The 27,427-nt window shown below is 43.5% G+C and overlaps 2 protein-coding genes across 5 annotated transcripts in view; both read left to right on the forward strand.

The window, feature by feature from the left end:
* The window catches only part of CASS4 (Cas scaffold protein family member 4), a 40,102-nt gene extending 34,469 nt beyond the window's left edge, over nt 1-5,633 (forward strand). For both annotated transcript variants that reach the window (XM_086332675.1, XM_086332676.1), the window contains exon 7: nt 2,420-5,633. In XM_086332675.1, the coding sequence (XP_086188801.1) occupies nt 2,420-2,830 (411 nt within the window). In that variant the 3' untranslated portion in view covers nt 2,831-5,633. The remainder of the gene's footprint in view (nt 1-2,419) is intronic.
* Nucleotides 5,634-12,631: 6,998 nt separating this feature from the next.
* The window catches only part of RTF2 (replication termination factor 2), a 43,306-nt gene continuing 28,510 nt past the window's right edge, over nt 12,632-27,427 (forward strand). For all 3 annotated transcript variants that reach the window (XM_086332688.1, XM_086332689.1, XM_086332690.1), the window contains exons 1-4: nt 12,632-12,759; nt 17,757-17,851; nt 19,007-19,100; nt 21,113-21,252. In XM_086332688.1, coding sequence (XP_086188814.1) covers nt 12,691-12,759; nt 17,757-17,851; nt 19,007-19,100; nt 21,113-21,252 — 398 coding nt within the window. In that variant the 5' untranslated portion in view covers nt 12,632-12,690. The remainder of the gene's footprint in view (nt 12,760-17,756; nt 17,852-19,006; nt 19,101-21,112; nt 21,253-27,427) is intronic.

A 27,427-nucleotide genomic window follows, 5' to 3' on the forward strand; every position in this document is an offset into this window, starting at 1 on the left:
AGGCCTCCTGATGCTTAGTTCTGCAAACTCCAAACCCCAAACTTAGTGGCCTGTCACATTGCTAAAAGTCATGCTATTTTATTCAACATGAAGTCTGTCTTGGACTAGCAGTTCTCAAATTTGAGAGTGTGTCACAGTTTCCTATAGGGCTTGTTAAAACCCAGAGAATTGGGTCCCACCCCAGTGTTCAGGATGCAGTAAGTCTAGGGTAGGGCCTGAGAATTTTCTTTTCTAATAAGTTCTCAGGTGCTACTGGTGCCGTGGTCCAAGGACCACACTTGGAAATATCCTGCTTTAGACTGACTGCTTCTTAGTGTGGGTAGAGGGACCACTGACCATTGGGCGGACAATTCTCCGTCATGTGGGATGGAACATTGAGCATCCCTAGCCCCCTGACTGCCGGTATTCTGTGGTGCTCCCTCATCAGTGTGACAGCCAAAAATACCTCCAGAGATTTCCAACACCTCAGGATAAAAGGCAGTACTTTGTTTCCCTACAGGTAATACTCTCAAGCTAAGATGCCAACATTCCTATTCCCTAGATGGTTGCTTCTCATTTCTAGCCTCTGATGTGTTCTTCTCATGTTTCCTGCCCCTCCAAGAGTCTACCACAGCTAACACTCCAATCTTTTCTTCATCACTTGTCCTTGTTTATGCTGCTACAACAAAGTACTGTAGTCTGGGTGGCTTGCAAACAAGAGAAATTTATGTCTCACTGTCCTGGAGACTAGGAGTCTAAGATCAGGATGCCAGCATGATCAGGTTCCGGTGAGAGATCCCTCCCAGGCTTCAGACCTGGCAGAAGACACAGGTGGGAAGCAAGCTCTCACATGACCCTTATAAGAGCACTAATCCCCCACCCTGGGGGCCGTGAACCACCGAGGAAGCCTTAATTCTAGTCACCACCTCCCAAAGGCTCCATCTCCTAATACCTTTACCTTGAGGGGTTAGAGTTTCATGATACAGATTTTAGGGAGACACAGTCAGACCATAACGCAGTCTGAGTGCTTCTGAGCTGTGAGTTTTGAGATCTTAGATTGATAAAAGGGTGCAGTGTAACAAAGAATGAGAATTTCAGACTTGCTGACTCGGCTTAGAGCTCCAGAACTTTTTTTTCAGTATTTATTGATGCATTTGGCTGCACCAGGTCTTAGTTGTGGCGTGTGGGATCTAGCTCCCTGACCAGGGATTGAAGCCTGGGTCCCTCCATTGGGAAGGTGAGTCTTAACCACTGGACTGCCGGGGAAGTCCAGCCCTCCAATCTTTATTTTGCTAATTGAGTGACCCTAGGTGACCTCTTCTCTTCTGGGATACTCAGTCTCCTCACCTATCACCTAACAAAGGGGATTTTGATTGTTACCTGGGGTGGCTGACACTAAATTTGATGCAGAGAATCTTTCACTAGTGAATAGGCTTTGGTGCCACACTGCAGAAAATAAAATTCACGAAAGTAAAATTCTAAATGAAACTTTAACTAGTAAGTAAGATAAATATTTTAATCTTAAAGCAAATAGGTCAGTATGTTTTGATTTCTTCTGGAAATTTGGGGGAATTCAAGTTTACCTCTTATACTGGAATTAGGAAGGATTTTTAAAAAATGCTTTAAAATCTGTTATTTCAGTAAATTTTAAAATCTCACCATCAACTTTCCTGCATTTTTTTAAATTTATAAATTTAGGGGACTTCGCTGTGGTCCAGTGGTTAAGACTTTGCCTTCCAGTGCAAGGGGTTTGGATTGGGAGCTAAGTTCCCGCATGCCTCAAAGTAAAAAAATACAAAACAAAATGCAAAGCAGAAGGAATATTGTAACAAATTCAATAAAAATGTTAAAAAAGGATCAACATAAAAAGAAAAAACTTTTTAAAAAAAGGTATAAATTTAGTCATTGTCAGTAAGTTTCTTAGAATGGGTTTCTAATGGTTTATTGAGAGGATTGACTATAATTTTATGTATATTTAATATGAATGATTATATATAACACAATATATAAGATTATATTTATAAGGAAGCTTTAAAAAGGGTTTCCCTGGTGGCTCAGCAGTAAAGAAACTTCCTGTCAATGTAGGAGATGGCAAGGACCCAGGATTTGATCCCTGGGTCGGGAAGATTTCCTGGAGGAGGAAATGGCAACCCACTCCAGTATTCTTGCCTGGAGAATCCCATGGACAGAGGAGCCTGGCAGGCTACAGTCCATTGGGTCACAAAAGAGTTGGACAGGATTTAGCAACTAAACAGCACAACATGCTTTGAATTAACATGAATTTGTTAGGCAGCATGTTGCACCTGCACGTGGGGCTTCCCAAACAAAACTATACTTTTTCTTATAAAAAGTCTGCAAATTAAGCAAAAACAGAAGAGAGACAACCACAGCCTGTTGCTCGTGTCTCTCTCTAATCTGTCATCTTCTTCCCCTTCTCTAGAATCCTAGCTCCCTGGTCCCCAGGCCTTTGAGTCAGCAGAATCCCGAGAAGAAAACCCGTCTTTCTGAACATTGCCGCCTCTATTTTGGGGCGCTCTTCAAAGCCATCAGCGTGCTGAACAGCAGCCTCCAGAACAGCCAACCCCCCGAGACCTTCATCACGCAGAGCAAGCTGGTCATCACGGTCGGGCAGAAGCTGGTGGACAGGCTGTGCCGGGAGACCCAGGAGCGGGACGTGCGCAATGAGATCCTGCGGGGCAGCAGCTGCCTCTGCAGCCTACTCAAGGACCTAGCGCTGGCCACCAAGCACGCCGTGCTCCAGCACCCCAGCCCCACTGCCCTGCAGCACCTCCTGGCCGAAGCCAAGAAGCTGGAGCAGCACGCGCAGCAGTTCAGGGGGACGTTGGAATAAGCCTCGTTCTCCCTGTTAAACTCTTCACTTCAGTTGCACACCCACAACCTGTGCAAGTCTGTCCTCTGGGAAAAACCAACCTGGGGGTGTGCAATGGATGGCAATCGTCATGGTGCCCAAACCCAGTGTTACCGAGGGTCTGGGCAACTCCAGGATATTGGCTTATCCCACAGAGTCAGGGAGGAGTTAGGTGTGAAGAAAGGACCTATGGTGTAGGGCCAGTGTATGAAATGAGGTTGTGGAATCCAGTTTTTTATATTAGCCCAATGTGTGCCTGTTTTAAGTTCATTCATTCATTCAGTACTTATTTATTGGGTACCTATTGTATGTTAAATTCTAGGTGCTGGGCATGTAGCACAGAATCAGACCAAGGCTTTGCCCTCAGGGCATTTACAATCTAGTGGGGAGACAGACAAATGATGGAGAAATACATACACAATATATTAGGTGCTAGGGAGAAGCCTACTTTTGGGCTTCCTTTGGGGCTCAGTGGTAAAGAACCCACCTGCCAATGCAGGAGATGTGGTTCGATCCCTGGATTGGGAAGATCCCCTGGAGAACCAAATGGTAACCCCCTCCAGTATTCTTTCCTGGGAAATCCCATGGACAGAGGAGTTTGGCAGACTACAGTCCATGGGTTGGCAAGAGAGTTAGACATGACTGAGCGACTGAACAACAGGGAGAAAATAGAATATGAGAATGAGGGCAGAGACTATTTTCAAGTGATTAATTTCTGTTGCATCTACTAGAAAATGCAGTATAATTTTCAGTTTGGATAGAATTAATTCTGTGAGACTGGTACAAATTCTGTATCTGTGACTTATACCACACATGTATATATATATATATATTTGCTGTTTTATCTGAACAGAGTTAAACAAACATGTTATAAGTAGTGGTAAATTTGCAATATAACATGTTCTATTGGGTTCCCTATTTATTTTGTACATTATAGATTCTGTGTTGATAAATTCAACACATGGATTGAGCATTTAGTATGTTCAATCAGAAAAGGTTTATACCTCAGTAGTCTCAAATGTGTTACCATTTATAATATTATGTCAATACAGTCATGAATTGAAACATCCTTTGCACCAATCTTTTCTTTGGAAAGATGTTTGATCTGTGTCACTTGGGTTCTGGTACCAAAGCAAAATGTTTATTTGTGTCACGCAAATGCTTCTCCCCAAAGTGTGCAAGGAGAGGAAGTAGAGGCCAAGTTTGCACATGCAACGCTAGCTCGGGAAAAGTAGAGCCAGGAAGTGTGGTATAAACAGCAGCCCTATCACTGGGCACAGATCTGAGAGTGGCCCAGAATTCCCCCCCACTCCCCCACGCCAAGTCAAACACCTCCTCTTCCTGTCCTTGCAGCTGGGGCTTTAGTTCATGTTTCTATGGTTACATCATCACTTCAAGGGGAGGTTCATGTCTTCTATGTGTCCCTCTGCCATGAGCCATCTCTAGGCTGGAAATTACCTGAAATGGTACCAGCTGCAGTTCCTATCTGCTACTCTGCACTTTTAAATTGTTGACTACCAAAAGACTGATAGTATACATCAAGTTACTCTCAGAGTCCCTAAAGAAGGATCCTGTCCTGGTGAGGCTTGGTTCTCTGCACTAGAATGGAGACATTTTCTGGGAGCAGCCGTGATCTATGTCAGTTAGGACTTCTTCTGATACCATCTCTCTTAAGCAATAAAAGGAATTTATTGACTCAAGTATCTTAACATAATCCAGGGTCAAGCTGGCTTCAAAAACAGCTGCTTTGAGTACCCCCAGCAGAATCATCAAGGCCCAATTTCTGAGTCCCACTTTCTCTGTGTTAACTCTCATGGTTTCAAGGTGTCTGCCATGAGTTATGGTCTTTATTGGTCTGTGGCCAGAGGGGAAGAAAAGAGTCTTAGATCAGATGTCTGCCCCTAACAACTCCATGGTAAGATGGGTGTATAATACCCAAAGTGTCCTAGACCTGGGATTTACCCCTACACACGGACACACACAGACACACAGACACACAACACACACACACACACACACAGCCATGAGTTCCTAGACAGATAAGGAGATGGCTCTAGCAAGAACTGTGAAATTACTTCTTCCCTTACTTCAAAGTAACAAGTCAGCCTGCCATAATCTCATGGATGCTGAGAGAAGACATGAGATTCTGGGGTCAGAGACCATGTCGGGGGTACCCAAGACCGCCCTGAGGCCCCCTGATTCGGTAGGAAGCTTCACAGGATCCCACGTATAGTGTCTCACCCCTCCGATCTATCACAATGAAAGGAGAGCAAAATCTGCAAAGGGAAAGGTCACGTGGGAATGAAGCACCAGGGCAGGCTCAGGCTGCCAAGAGTCCCCTCCCGGGGGTTACCTAGGACCCCCTTAACTCCCCCAGCTGGAAGCCATGACAATATACAGGGAGTGTTGCTGGCCAGAGAAATTCATGACAGCCTGGCCTCCAGGGTTTTCACTAGCGTTGATCATGTGTGAGCCTCTGTGTGGTGTGGACCAAAGTCTCAGACTCTTTGAAGGGAAGCAGGTGTCCTGTATGAATCACATTGTTTGTACAAACAGTTTAGGCCCTGCTCCATTCTTATCAACTCAGGGATGGTGGAAACTCTCCCTGAAACCAAGTTCCTATACAACCGCCAAAGCCAATCTTGCCAGCAGGCCTTTCTAAGGATATTAGTCAGACCTGTTATTATGTCAACTCTCCTACACAGAGTCAAATGGCTCCTCTTATAGCCTCACAAGTGGTTACTGATTCATTTTTAAAATAAAAAAAATTATTTATTTATTCCTAGTTTTGGTTGTGCTGAGTCTTCATTGCTGCTCGTGGGCTTCCTCTAGTTGCAGTGAGCATGGGCTACTTTTGTTGCGGTGCACGGGTTTCTATTGCAGTGGCCTCTCTTGTTGCAGAGCACAGGCTCTAGTGCTCATGGGCTTCAGTAGTTGTGGCACAGGGGCTCATTAGTTGTGGCTCTCAGGCCCTAGAGCGTGCAGGCTCAGTAGCTGTGACTCCAGGGCTCTTGGTTGTGGCGCACAGGCTCAATTGCTCCATGGCACATGGGATCTTTCCAGACCAGAGACAGAACCCACCTCCCCTGCATTGGCAAGACGATCCTTAGCCACTCTACCACCAGGGAAGTCTGCTAATGCTTCATTTTTACATCATTTCCCCATACCCCTCAAGTCCCAGAGGCAATGCAAAGGTGTGTGTATGTGATGCTGTGCACACAAAGGGTTTGCATCAAAGCCATAAAAAAACCCCTGAACCTAGGAAGCTCCCAATCTTTTATAGCAGTCTCTGTGTAAACCTGACCAAACTTTGCCTCAGAGGAAGACTTTATCTTTATGACACTGGACAGCAAACAATCCTGCCATTCTTCTCTGGAGGGAGATGTTGTCTCTGTCTTCCAAGGGGTTTGCTACATACATCCTTGACAAGATAGTCTGGAACAAAATATCAAGCCAATGCCTCTGTTCAGAAGACATGCAGAAACACGAGAGACCCCTGGAGTGCTGTGTCCCAGCCGGAACCCCTAGCAAAGTGAGAAATGGCACTGTAGAGAGGAAGGGCTGCTCCAGGGAGACACCAGTCAGTGTTTGCCCCAGGAGGCAAAGTGATGTGTTACACACTAGTGATAGCAACGGGATGTATCTATTTAGTGATTACTACATTTCAGATACTGTTCTAATGCTTTAGATGTTTCAACTCATTTAGTCCTTTATAAGTGACCTAGTCTCCAGGAGGTAATGAACAGGTCCCACATGGTTTCAGAACACTATGTAAGTATGTACCTATGTGTGTAGAGAGATAGAATGACTGAGAGAGAGCCAAAAAGAGAGACAGAGACACCACAAAGAGACAGACATCTGGAGCTATATCTATCTATAGATATTTCTTTTTTTGAGATCAGTTTAAACCAGGGATCTTTGGCAACAAAGTATAAAACCAGAACCACTGGGTTCAAAATATTGAAAACCGCTGCTCCTAGCTAAATGAGTTTCCTTCCTTTTTTTGAAAGAGAGCAGTTATGGGATGAGTTTCCACTGATTGATTTAATAGGATAATTACTTCTGAAAAAGTTGTAAAGTAGATAAAATCACATTTTTCAGGTTTCAGCAGCTTTTTGCTAAGTCTGTTTCTTCAATGTCCAGAATTCTGTACTGTTTCCTCTCCAGGTAGGAAGAGGAAATGGTGGGTGTATGGTGGTGGTGGTGGTGGTAGCAACCTGACCTCAATTAAGTTAAATTTCCTCAGGAAGATGGAAGTGGTGAGAAGCCTCCTTTAGAGATCTTTCAATGTGATAGGCCCTGGGGGCGCCAAGAACCCAGGTGGGTGGCAACTATTTTTCTTAACAAAGCATCTTTTAAAAATGTTATGTTCTCCCCAAGTACGCACCCCAGGTCTCCCGAAGCTTTCCCTTTGCAAGTTGCCCATATTTGTAGGTTATTCGCTAATGTCCTTTTCCTTTCCTTCATTCATTTAACAATCGTTTATTGAGCATCTCCTATCTGCCCAGGCCTCTTCTGATCACTAGACGTGCTGCAGTAGACAAAACAAAGGGTCTCATCATGCAGCTTTCTTCTCAGCTCAGGGAGATGGAATACCAGGGCCAAAGTGAGGGTGAAGGCCAGTGAGGCGCTCTCTTTGGATGCAAAATGCAGGCAGGCACACCCAGCACTTGGTAATAAAGATAAATTATATTTTATACAACATTTTAAAAATCTAAATTAATGCAAAAACTCCATGGTGGACAAGACATCAAAAGTTACATTTATAACAGGTTATCAGTGATGGTAAATGGAAGGAAGAAATTAAATCAGGGTAGTGGGTAGGGTGATGGGGGAGATGTGCATTTTTTAAAAAGATTTATTTATTTTTTTGGCTGTGGTGGGTGTTCACTGCTGCACTCAGGCTTTCTCTAGTTGCTGCAAGCAGGGGCTACCCTTCATCACAGTAGGTGGGCTTCTCAGTGTGCTGGCTTCTCTTGTAGCACAGCACGGGCTCTAGGGCACAGGTGGGTTCAGTAGTTGTGGTACGTGGGCTTAACTGCTCTGTGCTATGTGGAATCTTCCTGAACCAGGGCTCTAACTGGTGTTCCTTGCATTGCAAGGCAGATTCTTAACCACTGGACCATCACGGAAGCCTGAGTTTTTTGTTCGTTTGTTTTGTTTTTACTGCACCCTGCAGCATGAGGGAATCTTACTTCCCTGACCAGTGAGCAAACCCATGCCCCCTGCATTGGGAACACAGAGCCTCAACTACTGGCCCGCCAGAGAAGTACCAAGATGTGCCTTTTCAAATGGAGAGGTCTGGAAAGATTGCTCTGAAGAAGGGACCAGGAGCCAAGTGATGATGCATCACTGAAGAGAGTCAGCTTGGCAAATGCAGGGGAAGAGTGTTCTGCAAAGGGAACAGCAAGGGGAGTGTGCAGAGTAGATGTACACCTGGAAAGCAAACATACACCGGGAGAATAAATGTACACCTGGAGAGTAAACGTATGCTGCTGCTGCTGCTAAGTCACTTCAGTCGTGTCCGACTCTGTGTGACCCCATAGACGGAAGCCCACCAGGCTCCCCCGTCCCTGGGATTCTCCAGGCAAGAACACTGGAGTGGGTTGCCATTTCCTTCTCCAATGCATGAAAGTGAAAAGTGAAAGGGAAGTCGCTCAGTCGTGTCCGACTCTTATCGACCCCATGGACTGCAGCCTACCAGGCTCCTCCGTCCATGGGATTTTCCAGGCAAGAGTACTGGAGTGGGGTGCCATTGCCTTCTCCGGAGTAAACGTATACCTGGAGAGAGTTCTATCAAGTGGAGGAGATGCCAGTGTAGGAAAGAAAAATGAATGACGTGAGCTGGGAGGCGTAGTTAGGAGCCCAGTTCATGTAAGGCCCTGTAGAGTCCTGGAATAGTTTTAATATTTCACTAAAACAGCAATGAAAAGTAACTTTTCTCTTGAATTACCGCCGCAAACACTTCCATTTTCTACTTTATTTTAACTGTCTTTGGGACACCCTCCCAGTGTAACCTTAAATGAGGCCATGAAATTCTTTTTTATTTTTTGGCCGTGCCAAGAGGCATGTGGGATCTTAATTACCCACCAGGGGCTGAACCCACGCCACCGGCATTGGAAGCACAGTCTTAATCCCTGGGCCACTAGGGAAGTCCCCAGGCTGTGAGCATCTTGAAGAATCCTAACACGTAGTTTTACGTTTTTGTTTTTTCATGCTGACTCTTAGAACGAGTTATTCTGCATATCAGCCTTTTCCAGACAGAATTGAAAACTGCAGCTTTGGAAGAGCATCTGGGCAGAGCTAACAGGAAATAAAACCCTCAATGGTTTAGAAGTCGGAAGTATTTGGGAACTATTTTAACAGGCAGTTGAAGCACTTAAAGTAGTGGGTCTTAGCCTGGGCTTCAGGAAGCCATGAATAAAATGCATATATGTATAAAGTACAGCTGGGCTTCCCAGGTGGCTCAGTGGTAAAGAATCCACCTGCCAATGAAGACAACAAGGGTTCAAACCCTGGGTCAGGAAGATCCCCTGGAGAAGGAAATGGCTACCCACTCTAGTATTTTTGCCTGGGAAATGCCATTGACAGAGGAGCCTGGCAGGCTACAGTTCATGAGTCAAAAAGAGTCAGAGATGACTTAGCAACTAAAATAACAAACAAATTGTAGCATCCTGAGTGCTTATGGATAATTTTTCTGGGGAATAAGTCCAAAGCTTTCACCAAATTCTCCAACAGGTCCAATGACCCCAGAAAGGTTAAGGACTACTGATTTTTTTAATTGGCTGAACAGCATGTGAGATCTTAGTTTTCTGATCAGGAATGGAACCATGCTCTCTGCAGTGGAAAAGTAGAGTCTTAACCACTGGACTACCAAGGACGTCTCTAAGGAGTACTGATTTTGGTAGAAGGTAATGGTTTTCTCTATCATGATTCCACGCCTCTCCTGCCCTTCAAGTTCACAGCTTGATCCAGGGATCAAACTTGTCACCAAGGATCCTCATAAGGGAATATCCTTTACCAGCTCATTCAACAGACAGTGGGAAGAAGCAGCAGATAATAGACCTACTTCTCAGTGTGGCTGGAAATGAAATACTCTAATGAAATAAAGGCAGAATACAATGCTGACAGCTCTCAACACAAACTAGTTGCTACTGATATTAAAAAATAAACCTGTACATTTTAGCTGTGTATAGTCTGCAACACAGAGTAGCTAAGAAACCAATATTCTAAAAGAGGAAACCAAGGGGGAAGAGAAAAACCATGCAGCTGCCTGAACTTTAACGCCCGCACAGTCATTACCACTGGGTGTCATCAGTAGCTTTGGGGGGAGGAGGTGAAGGATCCTGGCATCTGTGGTTAGATGGGCCTCATTTGGGAAAGCCCCTCCCCCACCTCCTTTCCCTTCTACTTCCCTGATGTGTGCCATGGACCCAGGACATCTGGCACATCTGAGCCTCAGGGTTGTCACTTGGATAACAGAAGGCACTATACCCCATACTAAGGTTGAGAGGACAGAAGGCAAGAATGCTTCCAACTCTCCCAGCATAGAATTACAGTTTGATAAAGAGCAGCTATTTTTGTTTATTCCACCCCAAATGAATTTGGTGAGGGGTAGTTGTACCTGTCCGAAAAGAACACTGGTTTGAGAGTCTGTCTAAAAATCCTTTATTTTTGCTATTCTCTGTTTTTCTGTCCATTGCTTTAAGAGAAAACCAATCTTAGAAGCCATCCCCAGCTCTCACTAGCTGTTTAACCTTGGACCAGTGCTTTTGATCTTTCCAGCCTTCTGTTTCCCTACCCTAGAAATGAGATTCTAGTTGAATCAAACTTTTTTAGGGTCTGCTGGTCAACCCTCTCGGAATGAATCTGTACTTTTTTGGTTTATGGAGGACTTAGACTCTTGCTCTCAACCTATTCGGAGAAGGCAATGGCACCCCACTCCAGTACTCTTGCCTGGAAAATCCCATGGACGGAGGAGCCTGGTAGGCTGTAGTCCACGGGGTCGCTAAGAGTCAGGCACGACTGAGCGACTTCACTTTCACTTTTCACTTTCATGCACTGGAGAAGGAAATGGCAACCCACTCCAGTGTTCTCGCCTGGAGAATCCCAGGGACGGGGGAGCCTGATGGACTGCCGTCTATGGGGTCGCAAAGAGTCGGACACAACTGAAGCGACTTAGCAGCAGCAAAGACTCTTGCAGGCACTGAGAATGCAAGAGGGAGTAAAACAAAGTCCCTAGGAAGTTTACAGTTCTTGAGATGTTAATAAAAATAAATTAGGTGCCAATCAGAGACCAACTGATTAAAGGATTTATTTTAATTCTAATTAATTGCAGTATCAGATAACTCAATCATCTAGCCCTTGAAGCTTTCCAATCCACATACACTGTATTTTCTCTTCCCAAGTGGGGAGTATTTTTAGTCTTTTTGTTTCATTTTGATCAAGGTGGTAACACCCAGACTCACGTCCATCTAGTCAGTGATGCCATCCAGCCATCTCATCCTCTGTCGTCCCCTTCTCCTCCTGCCCCCAAATCCTCCCAGCATCAGAGTCTTTTCCAATGAGTCAACTCTTCGCATGAGGTGGCCAAAGTACTGGAGTTTCAGCTTCAGCATCATTCTTTCCAAAGAAATCCCAGGGCTGATCTCCTTCAGAATGGACTGATTGGATCTCCTTGCAGTCCAAGGGATTCTCAAGAGTCTTCTCCAACACCACAGTTCAAAAGCATCAATTCTTCGGCGCTCTGCCTTCTTCACAGTCCAACTCTCACATCCATACATGACCACAGGAAAAACCATAGCCTTGACTAGACGAACCTTTGTTGGCAAAGTAATGTCTCTGCTTTTGAATATGCTATCTAGGTTGGTCATAACTTTCCTTCCAAGGAGTAAGCGTCTTTTAATTTCATGGCTGCAGTCACCATCTGCAGTGATTTTGGAGCCCCCAAAAATAAAGTCTGACACTGTTTCCACTGTTTCCTCATCTATTTCCCATGAAGTGATGGGACCGGATGCCATGATATTCGTTTTCTGAATGTTGAGCTTTAAGCCAACTTTTTCACTCTCCTCTTTCACTTTCATCAAGAGGCTTTTTAGTTCCTCTTCACTTTCTGCCATAAGGGTGGTGTCATCTGCATATCTGAGGTTATTGATATTTCTCCCTGCAATCTTGATTCCAGCTTGTGTTTCTTCCAGTCCAGCGTTTCTCATGATGTACTCTGCATATAAGTTAATTCCCGAACAATCTCAGTTAACATCACTTCTTTGTTGTGAATGCTTCGATCATAACTGACGCCCAGTAAAAAGATACGTTCTCTTTTAGACACATAAACGTTAACTGAAATGGATCCATCCCTATTCATCGCTAATTGCACTAATAAAATTTAGTCTTTTCCTCCACGCGGTCCCAGTCTAGGGATGTTTGCCCACAGTCAGAAAGGCTGGGGTGGGATGGGGCCCCAAAACACGGCTGCTGCTCCTGAGTCGTCCCCACCCGCGCCGCCCCCTGAACCCCGCCCCCGAAAGGTGGAAGAACGATTAGGTAGGCGGATGCAGCAGGAATCCCACGTCCACCGGAAAGATGAAGGGACTGGCTGCAGACAGACGTGCTGCTTGCACCAAGACCCAGCCTTCGCTTTGCAGCTGCCCCCGCTGCGGGGCCACGCCCAGCGCCTAGCGACGCTCTCCATAGCAACCAAGACTGGGCACAAGCCCCGCCCCGCCCCGCCCCGCCCTTCCGTGTGGAGACTAGCGTGTTGCGTCATTGCAGCGCGCCGGAAGTGAGTCCTACAGTCAGGGACTCCGGAAGTTGCTGCTTGTTCTGGACTCTGTCGGCTTGCGATGGGTTGCGACGGAGGAACAATCCCTAAGAGGCATGAACTGGTGAAGGGGCCGAAGAAGGTTGAGAAGGTGAGTTACATGGGCCCAGTGGGGCCTGGGGGTGGTGCGGCCTGCGAACGCTCCCAGGAAACGAAGGGAGGTGGGAGGAGGAGCTAGCGGGTTTCCACATACAACCGTGCTTATTTATTCCCTTTCAGAGAACTCAAAATTAACCACAGTGTTAATAAGGGACGTTCATTGACTGCGGGCTGTTACCATTCATCCGACAGTATGCATGATATAGGGTGTCTCATGTAATTTTCAAAGCAGCCTTACGGGTATATACTTTCAGAAGCCTCACTTTTGAGACTTGAAAATTGAGGCTCAGGAGGAGAAAGTTGCAAAGCTAGTAAGTGGCAGAACCAGGATTTGAAGTTTGTCTGCTGCTAGTAACAATGATACAAATAGTTGCTGTTTATTGAGTTCTGTACACACTAACTTCGTTTTCTCAGGAGGTCAGGGCCTCCACTTAAAAAGTAACCACCGTGTACACTGCGTTCAAGTTGATTACTGTTGGTCTTAGAAGGTGGTTGGGCTTCTCAGTTGGTAAAGAATCCGCCTGCAATGCAGGAGACCGCGGTTCGATTCTTGGGTCGGGAAGATCCGCTGGAGAATAAATAGGCTGCTGCTGCTGCTGCGAAGTCGCTTCAGTCGTGTCCAACTCTCTGTGACCCCATAGACGGCAGCCCACCAGGCTCCCCCCGTCCATGGGATTCTCCAGGCAAGAACACTGGAGTGGGTAAGAAATAGGCTACCCACTCCGTATTCTTGGGCTTCCCTTGTGGCTCAGCTGGTAAAGAATCCGCCTTCAATACAGGAGACCTGGGTTTAATCCCTGGGTTGAATATCTCCTGGAGAAGGGAACGGCTACTGAACATTTCCCAGTGTTCTGACCTGGAGAATTCCATGGACTATATAGTCCATGGGGTTGCAAAGAGTGGGACAGGACTGAGCGACTTTAACTTTCAGAGGGTGGTAAGCTCCTGGGGGCTGAGGCCACACCTTTTCCCCCTCCTCAACTAGCACTATAAATACCGTAGATAAATGGGTGATTGAATAATCCATAATTCTCACCAATGATTGAGCAAATTACGTATAATAATTTACCTGCTTTTGTTGTTGTTCAGTCGCTAAGTCGTAGGCTACTAACAGGGAAATTGAGTCAGTAACATGAGCAAGATCACACAACTGTTAGGTAATGAAGCCAGGATTCCCATCCAGTTATTCAGGATTTCAGAGTTAGCACCAGTGATTACTTTTTAATAATAGAAGGTGTTTAAAGTACCTAATATTATACAAGTGACTGCCACACTGGGTGGTCCATATGAGTCTCCAGTCAGTAGCCAGAGAAGTCTTTTTTTAAAGTAAATTCCATGTATCACTACTGTATTTAAACCCCTCCAGTCATTCCCATTATATTCAGAAAAAAAGTCCCACAAGACCCTGTGTGATCAGACAGGATGTGATCTGTTTACCTCATCTTCTGCCCTTCTCCAGTTCTTTTATTCTGTTCCAGCTCATAGGCCTTGTTCCTCAACCTGGAGTATAATTTCCTCAACCTGATATGTTCTTCACTGAGACAATCATATCATTTGGTGTTTTTTTTAATACATCAGTTAATTCTTTACTGAAATGTCATCTCAGCCCACTGTAGCCAAAATACATCTCTTTTCTGATCACTCTGTCCTCTTCTGCTGCTTTACTTTATCATGCTTATCACTATATTTATTTATTCTTTGTCTATTTCTTATGTGAACAGGGGCCATGTATGTGTCACTTTTGTGACCCCTGTGATGTGTCTGCCACACAGTCAACTCCCAACAAATGTATATGGAATTTGAGAGTGAGTGAACACCCAAGGTGATGGTGTGTGCTCTTCTGATCACAGCTACGTGTGCAGAGATTAATGCTGGGTAGCTACCACTTTTGTGAGCAAGCTTTTACCCAAGTAGTATTTAGCTCGGTTTTGTTACCTTGAGCCCAGAACTGAAGAGGAGTAGCTTATTGACAGGCTTGGCTAAGAATAGATGTCAGAAGGGGAAAGAAAAGAAGAAAGGGTGATCTGAAACAACTAGAGTACCCAGGCAAGGTGGATTTTTATTATCCTTATTCACTCAACAGATACATATTAAGTGCTTACGATATACACCATTCTAGGCCCTGGAGTTATAGCAGTGAACAGAGTCCAGCCATTGTAGAGCTTGCATTTCAGATAGGTATATAATAACATTTGTCGATCACATATAGTATGTTTGATTTGGCCCAAGACATTCCTCAGGTTTAAGACCTTGTGTGGACCAAATTTTAAATTGGAAAGAAGTAATTCCTTCCCTGTCCCCAACTCTCCCAGGTAGTTTTTTTGAAGCAGTGAAGGACTGTGGTGTGAAGCAGGTGGGAGATCTAGAAGGTAGGTCCTAAACTTACCTAATGTAGCTTTTTAAATCTACAAAAAGCATAGTACGTCAGCTTCACTGGTGACAAGTCTCTCTCGGGGCTCTTCTACAGTGTGGCTGATGATAAGTGCTATTTAAGATGCCAAAATGGGGCTGTTGGATCTTGGGACCAAATAGGACAACATCTGCAGTAGTGTGGTGGGATTTTTGTTGTTTGTGTGTTTGGTTTTGTTTTAAACTATAGAGGGGAAGGACACATTTATCTGTATTAACAGATACTAACTACTATTAATAACCTCAGATATGCAGATGACACCACCCTTATGGCAGAAAGTGAAGAGGAACTAAAAAGCCTCTTGATGAAAGTGAAAGAGGAGAGTGAAAAAGTTGGCTTAAAGCTCAACATTCAGAAAACGAATATCATGGCATCCGGTCCCATCACTTCATGGGAAATAGATGAGGAAACAGTGGAAACAGTGTCAGACTTTATTTTTGGGGGCTCCAAAATCACTGCAGATGGTGACTGCAGCCATGACATTAAACGACACTTACTCCTTGGAAGAAAAGTTATGACAAACCTAGATAACATATTGAAAAGCGGAGACATTACTTTGCCAACAAAGGTTCGTCTAGTCAAGGCTATGGTTTTTCCAGTAGTCATATATGGATGTGAGAGTTGGACTGTGAAGAAGGCTGAGCACCGAAGAATTGATGCTTTTGAACTGTGGTGTTGGAGAAGACTCTTGAGAGTCCCTTGGACTGCAAGGAGATCCAACCAGTCCATTCTGAAGGAGATCAGCCCTGGGATTTCTTTGGAAGGAATGACGTTGAAGCTGAAACTCCAGTACTTTGGCCACCCCATGCAAAGAGTTGACTCATTGGAAAAGACTCTGATGCTGGGAGGATTTGGAGTCAGGAGGAGAAGGGGACGACAGAGGATGAGATGGCTGGATGGCATCACCAATCGATGGATATGAGTTTGAGTGAACTCCGGGAGATGGTGATGGATAGGGAGGCCTGGCGTGCTGTGATTCATGGGGTCGCAGAGTCGGACACGACTGAATGACTGAACTGAACTACTATACATAAAATCAGGATGAGATGGTTGGATGGCATCATCGACTCAATGGACATGAGTTTGAGCCAACTCTGGGAGATAGTGAAGGACAGGGAAGCTTGGCGTGCTGCAGTCCGTGGGGTCACAAAGAGTTGATGTGACTGAGCGACTGAACAACAAATACATAAAATAGATAAGCAACAAGGATTTACTGTATAGCACAAAGAATTAAATCTAATATCTTGTAACAGCCTGTAATTGAACATAATCTGCAAAAACCTCAAATAACTACACTATATACCTGAAACTAACACAATATTGTAAATAAACTGTACGTTAATAAAAATAATATAAAAGTTATACAAAAATAGAAATGTAATAGAGAGTAGCGATTAAAAGCATGGTCTTTAGAGCCTGCCTGCCTGACTTTATCTTCGCTCCTCTGCTTGAGTGTGTGACCTTGACACGCAATTTAACTTCTTGGTACCTCAGTTTCCTCAACTACAAAGATAGGAATCCAAACTCATAAGTTTCTATGAGGGCTAAAATATGCTGAAGCTGAAGCTCCAACACTTTGGCCACCTGATGCAAAGAACTGACTCATTGGAAAAGACCCTGATGTTGGGAAGGATTGAAGGCAGGAGGAGAAGGGGACGACAGAGGATGAGATGGTTGGATGGCATCACCGACTCGATGGACGTGAGTTTGAGCAAGCTCCGGAGTTGATGAATAGGAAAGCCTGACGTGATGCAACCCATGGGGTTGCAAAGACTCAGACACGACTGAGCAACTGAACTGAAAAGACTAAGTCACAGAAACTGTCTAGCATAGTACCTGGCATACAGTAAACCCTTAAATAGTTCCTGCAAAAATTAAATTTGAGGGAATTTAAATTCTTTATTTTTTCTTCCTTTCTTTCCCCCAAGTGTGCCATCTTGTTAAATTATTCAGGTTTGACATTTTAGGAACAGTAGAGAGTGGGACATGGGATATTAAATAGGTGGAAATATCATTTGAGGGCTTTGGAGGGTCTCAGATCTGAATCTTTACAGTGTGGATAATGACTTGATACGCCTTGTAGTGAGTACTCTGCAAAAACATTTTTGTTACATCGGTGATTTTTGTAAGGAATTATACAGTCTTTGTGCTGAACTTTTTTTTGTTTTTGTTTTTAATGCCTGTCTTCTCAATTCTTTGCCCTTAAATTCTGCTACAACTTTGGAGCTGTTCCCACTGTTAGAAATCAACCTGTACTGCTTGTTTTTTCTGTTTGAGCTTCCTGGTTTACTATTAGGATATAAATACTAATATTTATATGTAATTGACGTAAGCAATTTAGTGACTTGATGTAAACTGTTTTTTTGTACACATCATATATAGAGAGGCCTTTATTTGACATACTATTGATTACTTGTGACTTTTTAAATCCCAGCTTCGTGTTTCAGTAATTTGATTTAAAAAACAAAAATGATCACAGCGTGGTATTACTAAATAAGCCTTTATATGTAGAATTCTGTGGAGTATGTGTCTTTCAAAGGAGAAAATTAACTGAAAGGATTTTTTTTTTCTCTTCTCAGGTCGACAAGGATGCTGAATTAGTGGCCCAGTGGAACTACTGTACTCTAAGTCAGGAAATATTAAGACGACCAATAGTTGCCTGTGAACTTGGCAGGTATAGTTCCTTCACTTAATGGAGATGAGTTTTTATTACATGGTGTTAAAAAGAATTTTAACATGTAAATTCAGTTTTTGATTCATCAGATGATGAATTATCTCAAGCAAATTTGTGAAGCCTGGGTTGTCATTCCCTGTCTCAGAGCATACTTCCGCACTTTTCTATTCAGTTTGGTTTGTTTAATCCATGGGTTGGAAACTCAGGGGCCGATAGGAGGGAGCTAAGTTACAAACCTAAACGCATGAAGGATCCATGTGGGATCAGTAGGGCATGGTGAGGACTGGGTGAACCAGAGAGTTCATGTTCCCTGGTGTTCCAGTGGTTAAGACTTGTTCTCACTGCTGAGCGCCCACGTTCAGTTCCTGGTTGGGGAACTGAGATCCCCCAGGCTGCATAGCAAAAAAATAATAAAATAAAAGGCAGCTGCTATTGAATTCCAGCTTGTTGTTACATTTCAAGAAGGTAGACTGATTCCAAAACATCTGATTTCTTTTTTCCCCCAGGGAAAGTTGAAAATGTGTACTTTAAAAAAAATAATAATTTTATTTATTTATTTATGACTATGTTGGATCTTTGTTGCTTAGCAGGCTTTTCTCTGGTTCCAGCGACAGGGGGCTACTCTCTAGTTCCAGTGCACAGGCTTCTCATCATGGTGGCTCCTCTTGTGGCACAAGGCTCTAGGGTGCTCAGACTTCAGTGATTGCGGCACAGGGCTCAGTAGTTGCAGTTCCCAGGACCCAGAGCACAGGCTCAATAGATGTGGCACTCTGGCTTAGTTGTCTCTCGGCAGGTGGGATCTTCCTGGATTGGGGATTGAACCTGTGTCTTCTGCACTGGCAGTCAGATTCTTTACCACTGAACCACCAGGGAGGCCTGAAAATGTTTTATGTTAATTTCCCAATTTAAAAAATCTTAGTTTGGGTCACATTCAGTCCTCTGACTGCCAGTCCGCATAGCCCTTGATTTAAACTGGTTTCTTTCTTTGTATGCTTTGGAAATGGTTAAGACAGGATTAAATTTACATTTTTAGGAGTGCAAGGACATTTCTGTTATCAGATGTAAATGACTTTGGACTGTACTCAGTTTAGTCTTCTTCCCTTGGATGAAGGTTGATTGTTGCCAGAATGTCTTGACTGATCTTTATTGTTGCAGACTTTACAACAAAGATGCAGTCATTGAATTTTTATTGGACAAATCTTCCGAAAAGGCTCTTGGGAAGGCAGCCTCTCACATTAAAAGCATTAAGGTAAGACAGGTGATTCTGAAGTGCTCTGGGAGTCTCAGTGGTTAAGGTTTATTGTATAGAATTCATGTATGTTTTACACTGGACTTGGAAATTGGAATTCCAGTCCCATCGAGCCATCTAATAAAGGTGTGATTTAGGACAGGTCACGTAAAGTTCAAGCCAGAAGTCCCCACACCTGTACTTACTGGATTATAAATCTCTGGTGACTTAATGTCTGTGAAAGAGCTTCAAAAATTCTCAGTGTGCTGTATAAATGTTAAGAGGCATAATTTTTGAAGTTAAAACTCAGCTACTTGAATTTTTTTATTTAGAAGACACTTTTATACAATTAGAGATTTTTATAGATAGATCACTTTTCAGTCATTGTGGTTATCTCCTGCTGATTAGATGTTGTGATTGACACATTTCTATCGCAGAAGTGGAAAAACAAGTTTTGTAGTAAAGGAACTTTGTTGAGAAGACAAAATCTGGTCAGTGGGAGAAAAATCAAAAAAGTAGTGAAGAATCTGAGAACTGTAAAGCTTGTCAGACACTTCATCTCACTGTGTGTGACATGGTGAGGCCTCATGGCTTGTCAGAGGGTTGCTTAAATCAGAGCCAGAGCCCCTGACTCCCAAGCTGAGGCTTTGAGGTTTTTCCTTTTTTTCCTCCTCCTCTTTCTTTTTTAAGTTTTTAGCCTATTACTACAGTAGGTGTTTTGTTTGAGTCTGGGGTGGGTAATTAAAGGATATAGGGATTTGAAATAGTTCATTTCAGACAAATTAATAATTCTGAATTGTGGCTGATGGTCATGCTGTGGAGATATCCATGTTGATTTTTGTCGTCATTTCCTTGAGAAGAAAATTCATTTCTTAAAAACCCACAGTAGCAGAATGACCTTATCTCAAAAATGTGATGACCACTGAAATTAACCTATACAAGTCTATACTTACAATATATAATGTATGTGGTTGAACTTTTAATTTTAATGCAAAATATTTTTTCTAAGAGTTCATAACTCTATAAAGACAGAAGGATTCAAATAAAACAATGTAAAAGTTATTATTACTGTAATTAATAGTCCACAAATACTCTGAGCAAAGAACCTAATTAGCACACACCAGCTCTCAAGCAAGAAGTTTACTGTGTAGTGGCTTTCCTTCGGACATGCTCAGCTGCTCCCTGGAGTGTTGAAATCAAATTGGTGCAGTTAATTATGAAGAAATGCTTCAGATGCTAAAGTGAGGCTGTTAAGTCACTCCTTGTAAAATTGAATTTTGAAAACCCAAATAACTGGGTCTTGGAGTATGACAATAATCCCCAGCTGATAGCCTGCCTTGGACTCATTAGATCGTGGCCTCACAGATTTACTGTCTCTTCAGCTGTTAAATTAACATGGCAGGTCAATAATATGAACAGCCTGACTGAGGCTTCATTAGCCAGGAAAGAAGGTGTTCCTTTCCAGAGAATACTAATACGAACCTTTCTTCTCTTAGTGGGATAAATTTTCATGTCCAAAGTTCCTTTGCCTTACTTAGCAAAACGCTTGTAAAATAAAAATTAATAATCTGCTAGACAGTACATTTAAAAAATGTTTTCTATCACAACTTATGGCTTAATTTCATTTCTGTGTTAATTGATGCAAAAGGAAAGTAGAAAAAGAGGTTTGGATGGGAAGAGACTATGCTATGCTATGCTAAGTCACTTCAGTCGTGTCCAACTCTGTGGGACCCCATAGACAGCAGCCCACCAGGCTCCCCTGTCCCTGGGATTCTCCAGGCAAGAACACTGGAGTGGGTTGCCATTTCCTTCTCCAATGCAGGAAAGTGAAAAGTGAAAGTGTAGTCGCTCAGTCATGTCTGACTTTTAGCGACCCCATGGACTGCAGCCTAACAAGCTCCTCCGTCCATGGAATTTTCTAAGCAAGAGTACTGGAGTGGGGTGCCATTGCCTTCTCCGGGGAAGAGACTAGAACAATAATTAAGGCTAAGGATGATCCATTTGTCAAAGGAATTGTTGATGTTTTTTCACAGAATGTGACAGAACTGAGGCTCTCTGACAACCCCGCCTGGGAAGGCGATAAAGGAAACACTAAAGGTGACAAGCATGATGACCTCCAGCGGGCACGTTTCATCTGCCCTGTCGTGGGCTTGGAAATGAACGGCCGACACAGGTAGGTAGTCAGTGTAGACAGGTGATGTGGACTCTGGGTGAGTAATCCCAGGGCTGTTATGAACTATGCTGTAACTTCATAATCACACTGGTTTCTCTAAGGTGTCTTTTGGTTAGGGAAGTGCTGCACCTAATCTGGAGTGTTCTGGCACATCTGTACATGGCCATCTAAGAGACATATGTACATTGTATGTGGAAAACTACACCAGAGGAACCGATCACCCAGCTCTGAAATGAAATAACCTAAGGCTTCATGGGTTTGTGGAGAAGGAAAACTTAAGTCCCAAGGATCTTCTACTTTTAAAGTTTATATTCTTCAGATAGTCTGAATGGAAATCGTTTAGACTTCTCTTAAAGTTTACGTTTAGTGGTGACCCTGGGAGTACGTCAAGGCTGTATATTGTCACCCTGCTTATTTAACTTATATGCAGAGTACATCATAAGAAACGCTGGGCTGGAGGAAGCACCAGCTGGAATCAAGATTGCCAGGAGAAAATATCAGTAACCTCAGGTATGCAGATGACACCACCCTTATGGCAGAAAGTGAAGAAGAACTAAAGAGTCTCTTGATGAAAGTGAAGGAGGAGAGTGAAAAAGTTGGCTTAAAGGTCAACATTCAGAAAGCTAAGATCATGGCATCTGATCCCATCACTTCATGGGAAATAGATGGGGAAACAGTGGAAACAGTGGCTGACTTTATTTTGGGGGGCTCCAAAATCACTGCAGATGATGGTTGCAGCCATGAAATTAAATGACACTTACTCCTTGGAAGGAAAGTTTTGACGAACTTAGATAGCATGTTGAAAAGCAGAGATATTACTTTGCCAACAAAGGTCCATCTAGTCAAGGCTATGGTTTTTCCAGTGGTCATGTATGGATGGGAGAGTTGAACTGTGAAGAAAGCTGAGCGCCGAAGAATTGATGCTTTTGAATTATGGTGTTGGAGAAGACTCTGAGAGTCCCTTGGACTGCAAGGAGATCCAACCAGTCCATTCTAAAGGAGATCAGTCCTGGGTGTTCATTAGAAGGACTCATGTTGAAGCTGAAACTCCAATACTTTGGCCACCTGATGCGAAGAGCTGACTCACTTGAAAAGACCCTGATGCTGGGAAAGATTGAGAGCAGGAGGAGAAGGGGACGATAGAGGATGAAACAGTTGGATGGCATCACGGACTCTATGGACATGGGTTTGGGTGGACTCCGGGAGTTGGTGATGGACAGGGAGGCCTGGCATGCTGCAGTTTATGGAGTTGCAAAGAGTCGGACATCACTGAGCGACTGAACTGAACCGTGAGGTGATGGGTATATTAACAAGCTTGACTACAAGGATTATCTTAACAGTTTATACATATAGCAGATCATCAAGTTGTACACAAATATATACAATTCCTGTTTGTCAATTATACCTAAATAAAGCTGAAAAAAAGAAAAGTAAATAAAATGAAAGGCTAAAGTTCACGAGAGAGATTCTGAGGAATGAGACTTGCCACTAACCTTGTTCTGTGCGTGTGTTGTGTACATAGACAGTATTTTGAGGTGAATTTCATAATGTGAAATTTATCATTTAAGGTGTATGTTTCAGCGGCATTTAGTATTGATCCAGTCAGAGTGCTGTGCAGCTGTCACCTCCATCTAGTTCAAAAACCCCCTACCCATTAGCAGTCCCTCCCCGTTCCTCCCCAGCCCCATAGAATGACACACTATGTGACCTTTTATATCTGACTTCCCACTTCTTTTTAAGGAAACCATGGTTCACCCCAAAAGAGGAACTTAGCAGAAACAGTCTCAGCTCTGGGGTCTTGAGCAGGGGTTACCTGCAGTACATTGCTCCGATTGTGGTTTCCCCTAGATTTTCTTTTCACTTGTTAGTTAATCTCTTCTCCTTTTTCTCTTCTCAGTTCATTGAGCTTTGCCTGTTTTGGCTTTGCCCTGGTGCTATTTGTAGGACCTCCACACTAGAAAATTGATTTTGGAGTTCGTTTGTATATTTAATATACAAAACGAAGCACGTCAAAGGCTAACAAGAGTTTTGCCAGGAGAACGCACTGGTCGTAGCAAAGACCCTCTTCCAACAACACAAGAGAAGACTCTAGACATGGGCATCACCAGATGGTCAATTCCGAAATCAGATTGATTATATTCTTTGCAGCCAAAGATAGAGAAGCTCTATACCGTTAGTAAAAACAAGACCAAGAGCTGACTGTAGCTCAGATCAACTCCTTACTGCCAAATTCAGACTTAAATTGAAGAAAGTAGTGAAAACCACTAGACCATTCAGGTATGACTGAATCAGGTATGACTGAATCAAATCCCTTACAATTTTACGGTGGAAGTGAGAAATAGATTCAAGGGATTAGATCTGATAGACAGAGTGCCTGAAGACCTATGGACGGATGTTTGTGACGTTCTACAGGAGGCAGTGATCGAGATCATCCCCAAGAAAAAGAAATGCAAAAAGGCAAAATGGTTGTCTAAGGAGGCCTTAAAATAGCTGTGAAAAGAAGAGAAGTGAAAGGCAAAGGAGAAAAGGAAAGATATACCCATTTGAATGCAGAGTTCTGAAGACAAGCAAGGAGAAACAAGAAAGCCTTCCTCAGTGATCAATGCAAAGAAACAGAGGAAAACAATAGAATGGGAAAGACTAGAGGTCTCTTCAAGAAAATTAGAGATACCAAGGGAACATTTCATGCAAAGATGGGCACAATAAAGGACAGAAATGGTATGGACCTGACAGAAGCAGAAGATATTAAGAAGAGATGGCAAGAATACATAGAAGAACTACACAAGAAAGATCTTCATGACCCAGATAATAATGATGGTGTGATCACTCACCTAGAGCCAGACATCCTGGAATGCAAAGTCAGGTGGGCCTTGGGAAGCATCACTACGAACAAAGCTAGTGGAGCTGATGGAATTCCAGTTGAGCTATTTCAAATCCTGAAAGATGATGCTGTGAAAGTGCTGCACTCAATATGCCAGCAAAGTTGGAAAACTCGGCAGTGGCCACAAGACTGGAAAAGGTCAGTTTTCATTCCAATCTCAAAGAAAGGCAATGGCAAAGAATGTTCAAACTACTGCACAGTTTCACTCATCTCACACACTAGCAAAGTAATACTCAAAATTCTCCAAGCCACGGTTCAACAGTACGTGAACCATGAACTTCCAGATGTTCAAGCTGGTTTTAGAAAAGGCAGAGGAACCAGAGATCAAATTGCCAACATCCATTGGATCATCGAAAAAGCAAGAGATTTCCAGAAAAACATCTATTTCTGTTTTATTGACTACGCCAAAGCCTTTGACTGTGTGGATCACAACAAACTGTGGAAAATTAGTAAATAGATGGAAATACCAAACCACCTAACCTGCCTCTTGAGAAATCTATATGTAGGTCAGGAAGCAACAGTTAGAACTGGACATGGAACAACAGACTGGTTCCAAATAGGAAAAGGAGTACGTCAAGGCTGCATATTGTTACTCTACTTGTTTAACTTCTATGCAGAGTACATCATGAGAAACGTTGGGCTGGAGGAAGCAGAAGCTGGAATCAAGATTGCCGGGAGAAATATCAGTAATCTCAGATATGCAGATGACACCACCCTTATGGCAGAAAGTGAAGAACTAAAGAGCCTCTTGATGAAAGTGAAAGAGGAGAGTGAAAAAGTTGGCTTAAAACTCAACATTTAGGAAACTAAGATCATGGCATCTGGTCCCATCACTTCATGGGAAATAGATGGGGAAACAGTGGAAACAGTGACAGACTTTCTTTTCTTGGGCTCCAAAATCACTGCAGATGGTGATTGCAGCCATGAACTTAAAAGATACTTGCTCTTTGGAAGAAAAGTTATGACCAACCTAGATAGCATATTAAAAAGCAGAGACATTACTTTGCCAACAAAAATCCATCTAGTCAAAGCTGTGGTTTTTCCAGTAGTTATGTATGGATGTGAGAGTTGGACTATAAAGAATGCCAAGCACTGAAGAATTGATGCTTTTGAACTATGGTGTTGGAGAAGACTCTTGAGAGTCCATTGGACTGCAAGGAGATCCAACGAGTCCATTCTAAAGGAGATGAGTCCTGAATATTCATTGGAAGGACTGCTGCTGAAGTTGAAATTCCAATACTTTGGCCACCTGATGCAAAGAACTGATGCCTTGGAAAAGACCCTGATGCTGAGAAAGATTGAAGGTGGGAGGAAAAGGGGATGATAGAGGATGAGATGGGTGGATGGCATCACTGACTCGATGGACATGAGTTTGAGTAAGCTCTGGGAGTTGATGATGGACAGGGAAGCCTGACGTGCTGCAGTCTATGGGGTCACAGAGAGTCAGACACAACTGAGTGACTGAACTGAACACTTGTTTCCATAGGGAATGTTTCTGTAGGAGAAATTCAGAAGAGTGATGCTTTACCCAGTGCTGCCAGTCGTCCTCCTGAAATCCTGTAGTGTGTCGCACCCACCCACCCACAAATGTGCGTTTCCCCAGACAGTTTCCAGCTGGTCACCTTCAGACTCTTTCATTACTGCCTGATCGGTAAAACAGTATGTGTCTTTGTTTGAAATGCGTTTGTGTAATTAATAGATGGGGGTTCAGTTCAGTTCAGTTCAGTCGCTCAGTCATGTCCAACTCTCTGCGACCCCATGAATTGCAGCACACCAGGTCTCCCTGTCCATCACCAACTCCTGGAGTTCACTCAACTGAACTCGGTGTCCATCGAGTCAACGATGCCATCCAGCCATCTCATCCTCTGTCGTCACCTTCTCCTCCTGCCCCCAATACCTCCCAGCATCAGAGTCTTTTCCATTGAGTCAGCTCTTCATATCAGGTGGCCTAAGTATTGGTGTTTCAGCCTTAGCATCAGTCCTTCCAATGAACACCCAGGACTGATCTCCTTCAGAATGGACTGGTTGGAGAGTCCAAGGGACTCTCAAGAGTCTTCTCTAACACCACAGTTCAAAAGCATCAATTCTTTGGCGCTCAGCTTTCTTCACAGTCCAACTCTCACATCCATACATGACCACTGGAAAAACCATAGCCTTGAGTAGACGGATCTTTGTTGGCAAAGTAATGTCTCTGCTTTTCAATATGCTATCTAGGTTGGTCATAACTTTCCTTCCAAGGAGTAAGCGTCGTTTAATGTCATGGCTGCAACCACCATCTGCAGTGATTTTGGAGCCCCCAAAAATAAAGTCTGACACTGTTTCCACTGTTTCCCCATCTATTTCCCATGAAGTGATGGGATCAGATGCCATGATCGTAGTTTTCTGAATGTTGAGCTTTAAGCCAACTTTTTCACTCTCCTCCTTCACTTCCATCAAGAGGCTCTTTAGTTCTTCACTTTCTGCCGTAAGGGTGGTGTCAACTGCATATCTGAGGTTATTGATATTTCTCCCGGCAATCTTGATTCCAGCTTATGCTTCTTCCAGCCCAGCGTTTCTCATGATGTACTCTGCATGTAAGTTAAATAAGCAGGGTGACAATATACAGCCTTGACGTACTCCTTTTCCTATTTGGAACCAGTCTGTTGGTCCATGTCTAGTTCTAACTGTTGCTTCCTGACCTGCATATAGGATTCTCAATAGGCAGGTCAGGTGGTCTGGTATTCCCATCTCTTCCAGAATTTTCCACAGTTTATTGTGATCTGCATAGTCAAAGGCTTTGGCATAGTCAATAAAGCAGAAATAGATGTTTTTCTGAAACTCTCTTGCTTTTTCCATGATCCACTGGATGTTGGCAATTTGATCTCTGGTTCCTCTGCCTTTTCTAAAACCAGGTTGAACGTCTGGAAGTTCACAGTTCACATATTGCTGAAGTCTGGCTTGGAAAATTTTGAGCATTACTTTACTAGCGTGTGAGATGAGTGCAATTGTGCGGTAGTTTGAGCATTCTTTGGCACTGCCTTTCTTTGGGATTGGAATGAAAACTGACCTTTTCCAGTCTTGTGGCCACTGCTGAGTTTTCCAACTTTGCTGGCATATTGAGTGCAGCACTTTCACAGCATCATCTTTCAGGATTTGAAATAGCTCAACTGGAATTCCCTCACCTCCACTAGCTTTGTTCGTAGTGATGCTTTCTAAGGCCTACCTGATTTTGCATTCCAGGATGTCTGGCTCTAGGTGAGTGATCACAGCATCGTGATTATCTTGGTCGTGAAGATCTTTTTTGTACAGTTCTTC

This window comes from Bos grunniens, chromosome 13, assembly GCF_055505025.1.
Source record: "Bos grunniens cultivar Pamir isolate PY7600 chromosome 13, Bosgru_T2T1.0, whole genome shotgun sequence".
Taxonomy (NCBI): domain Eukaryota; kingdom Metazoa; phylum Chordata; class Mammalia; order Artiodactyla; family Bovidae; genus Bos; species Bos grunniens.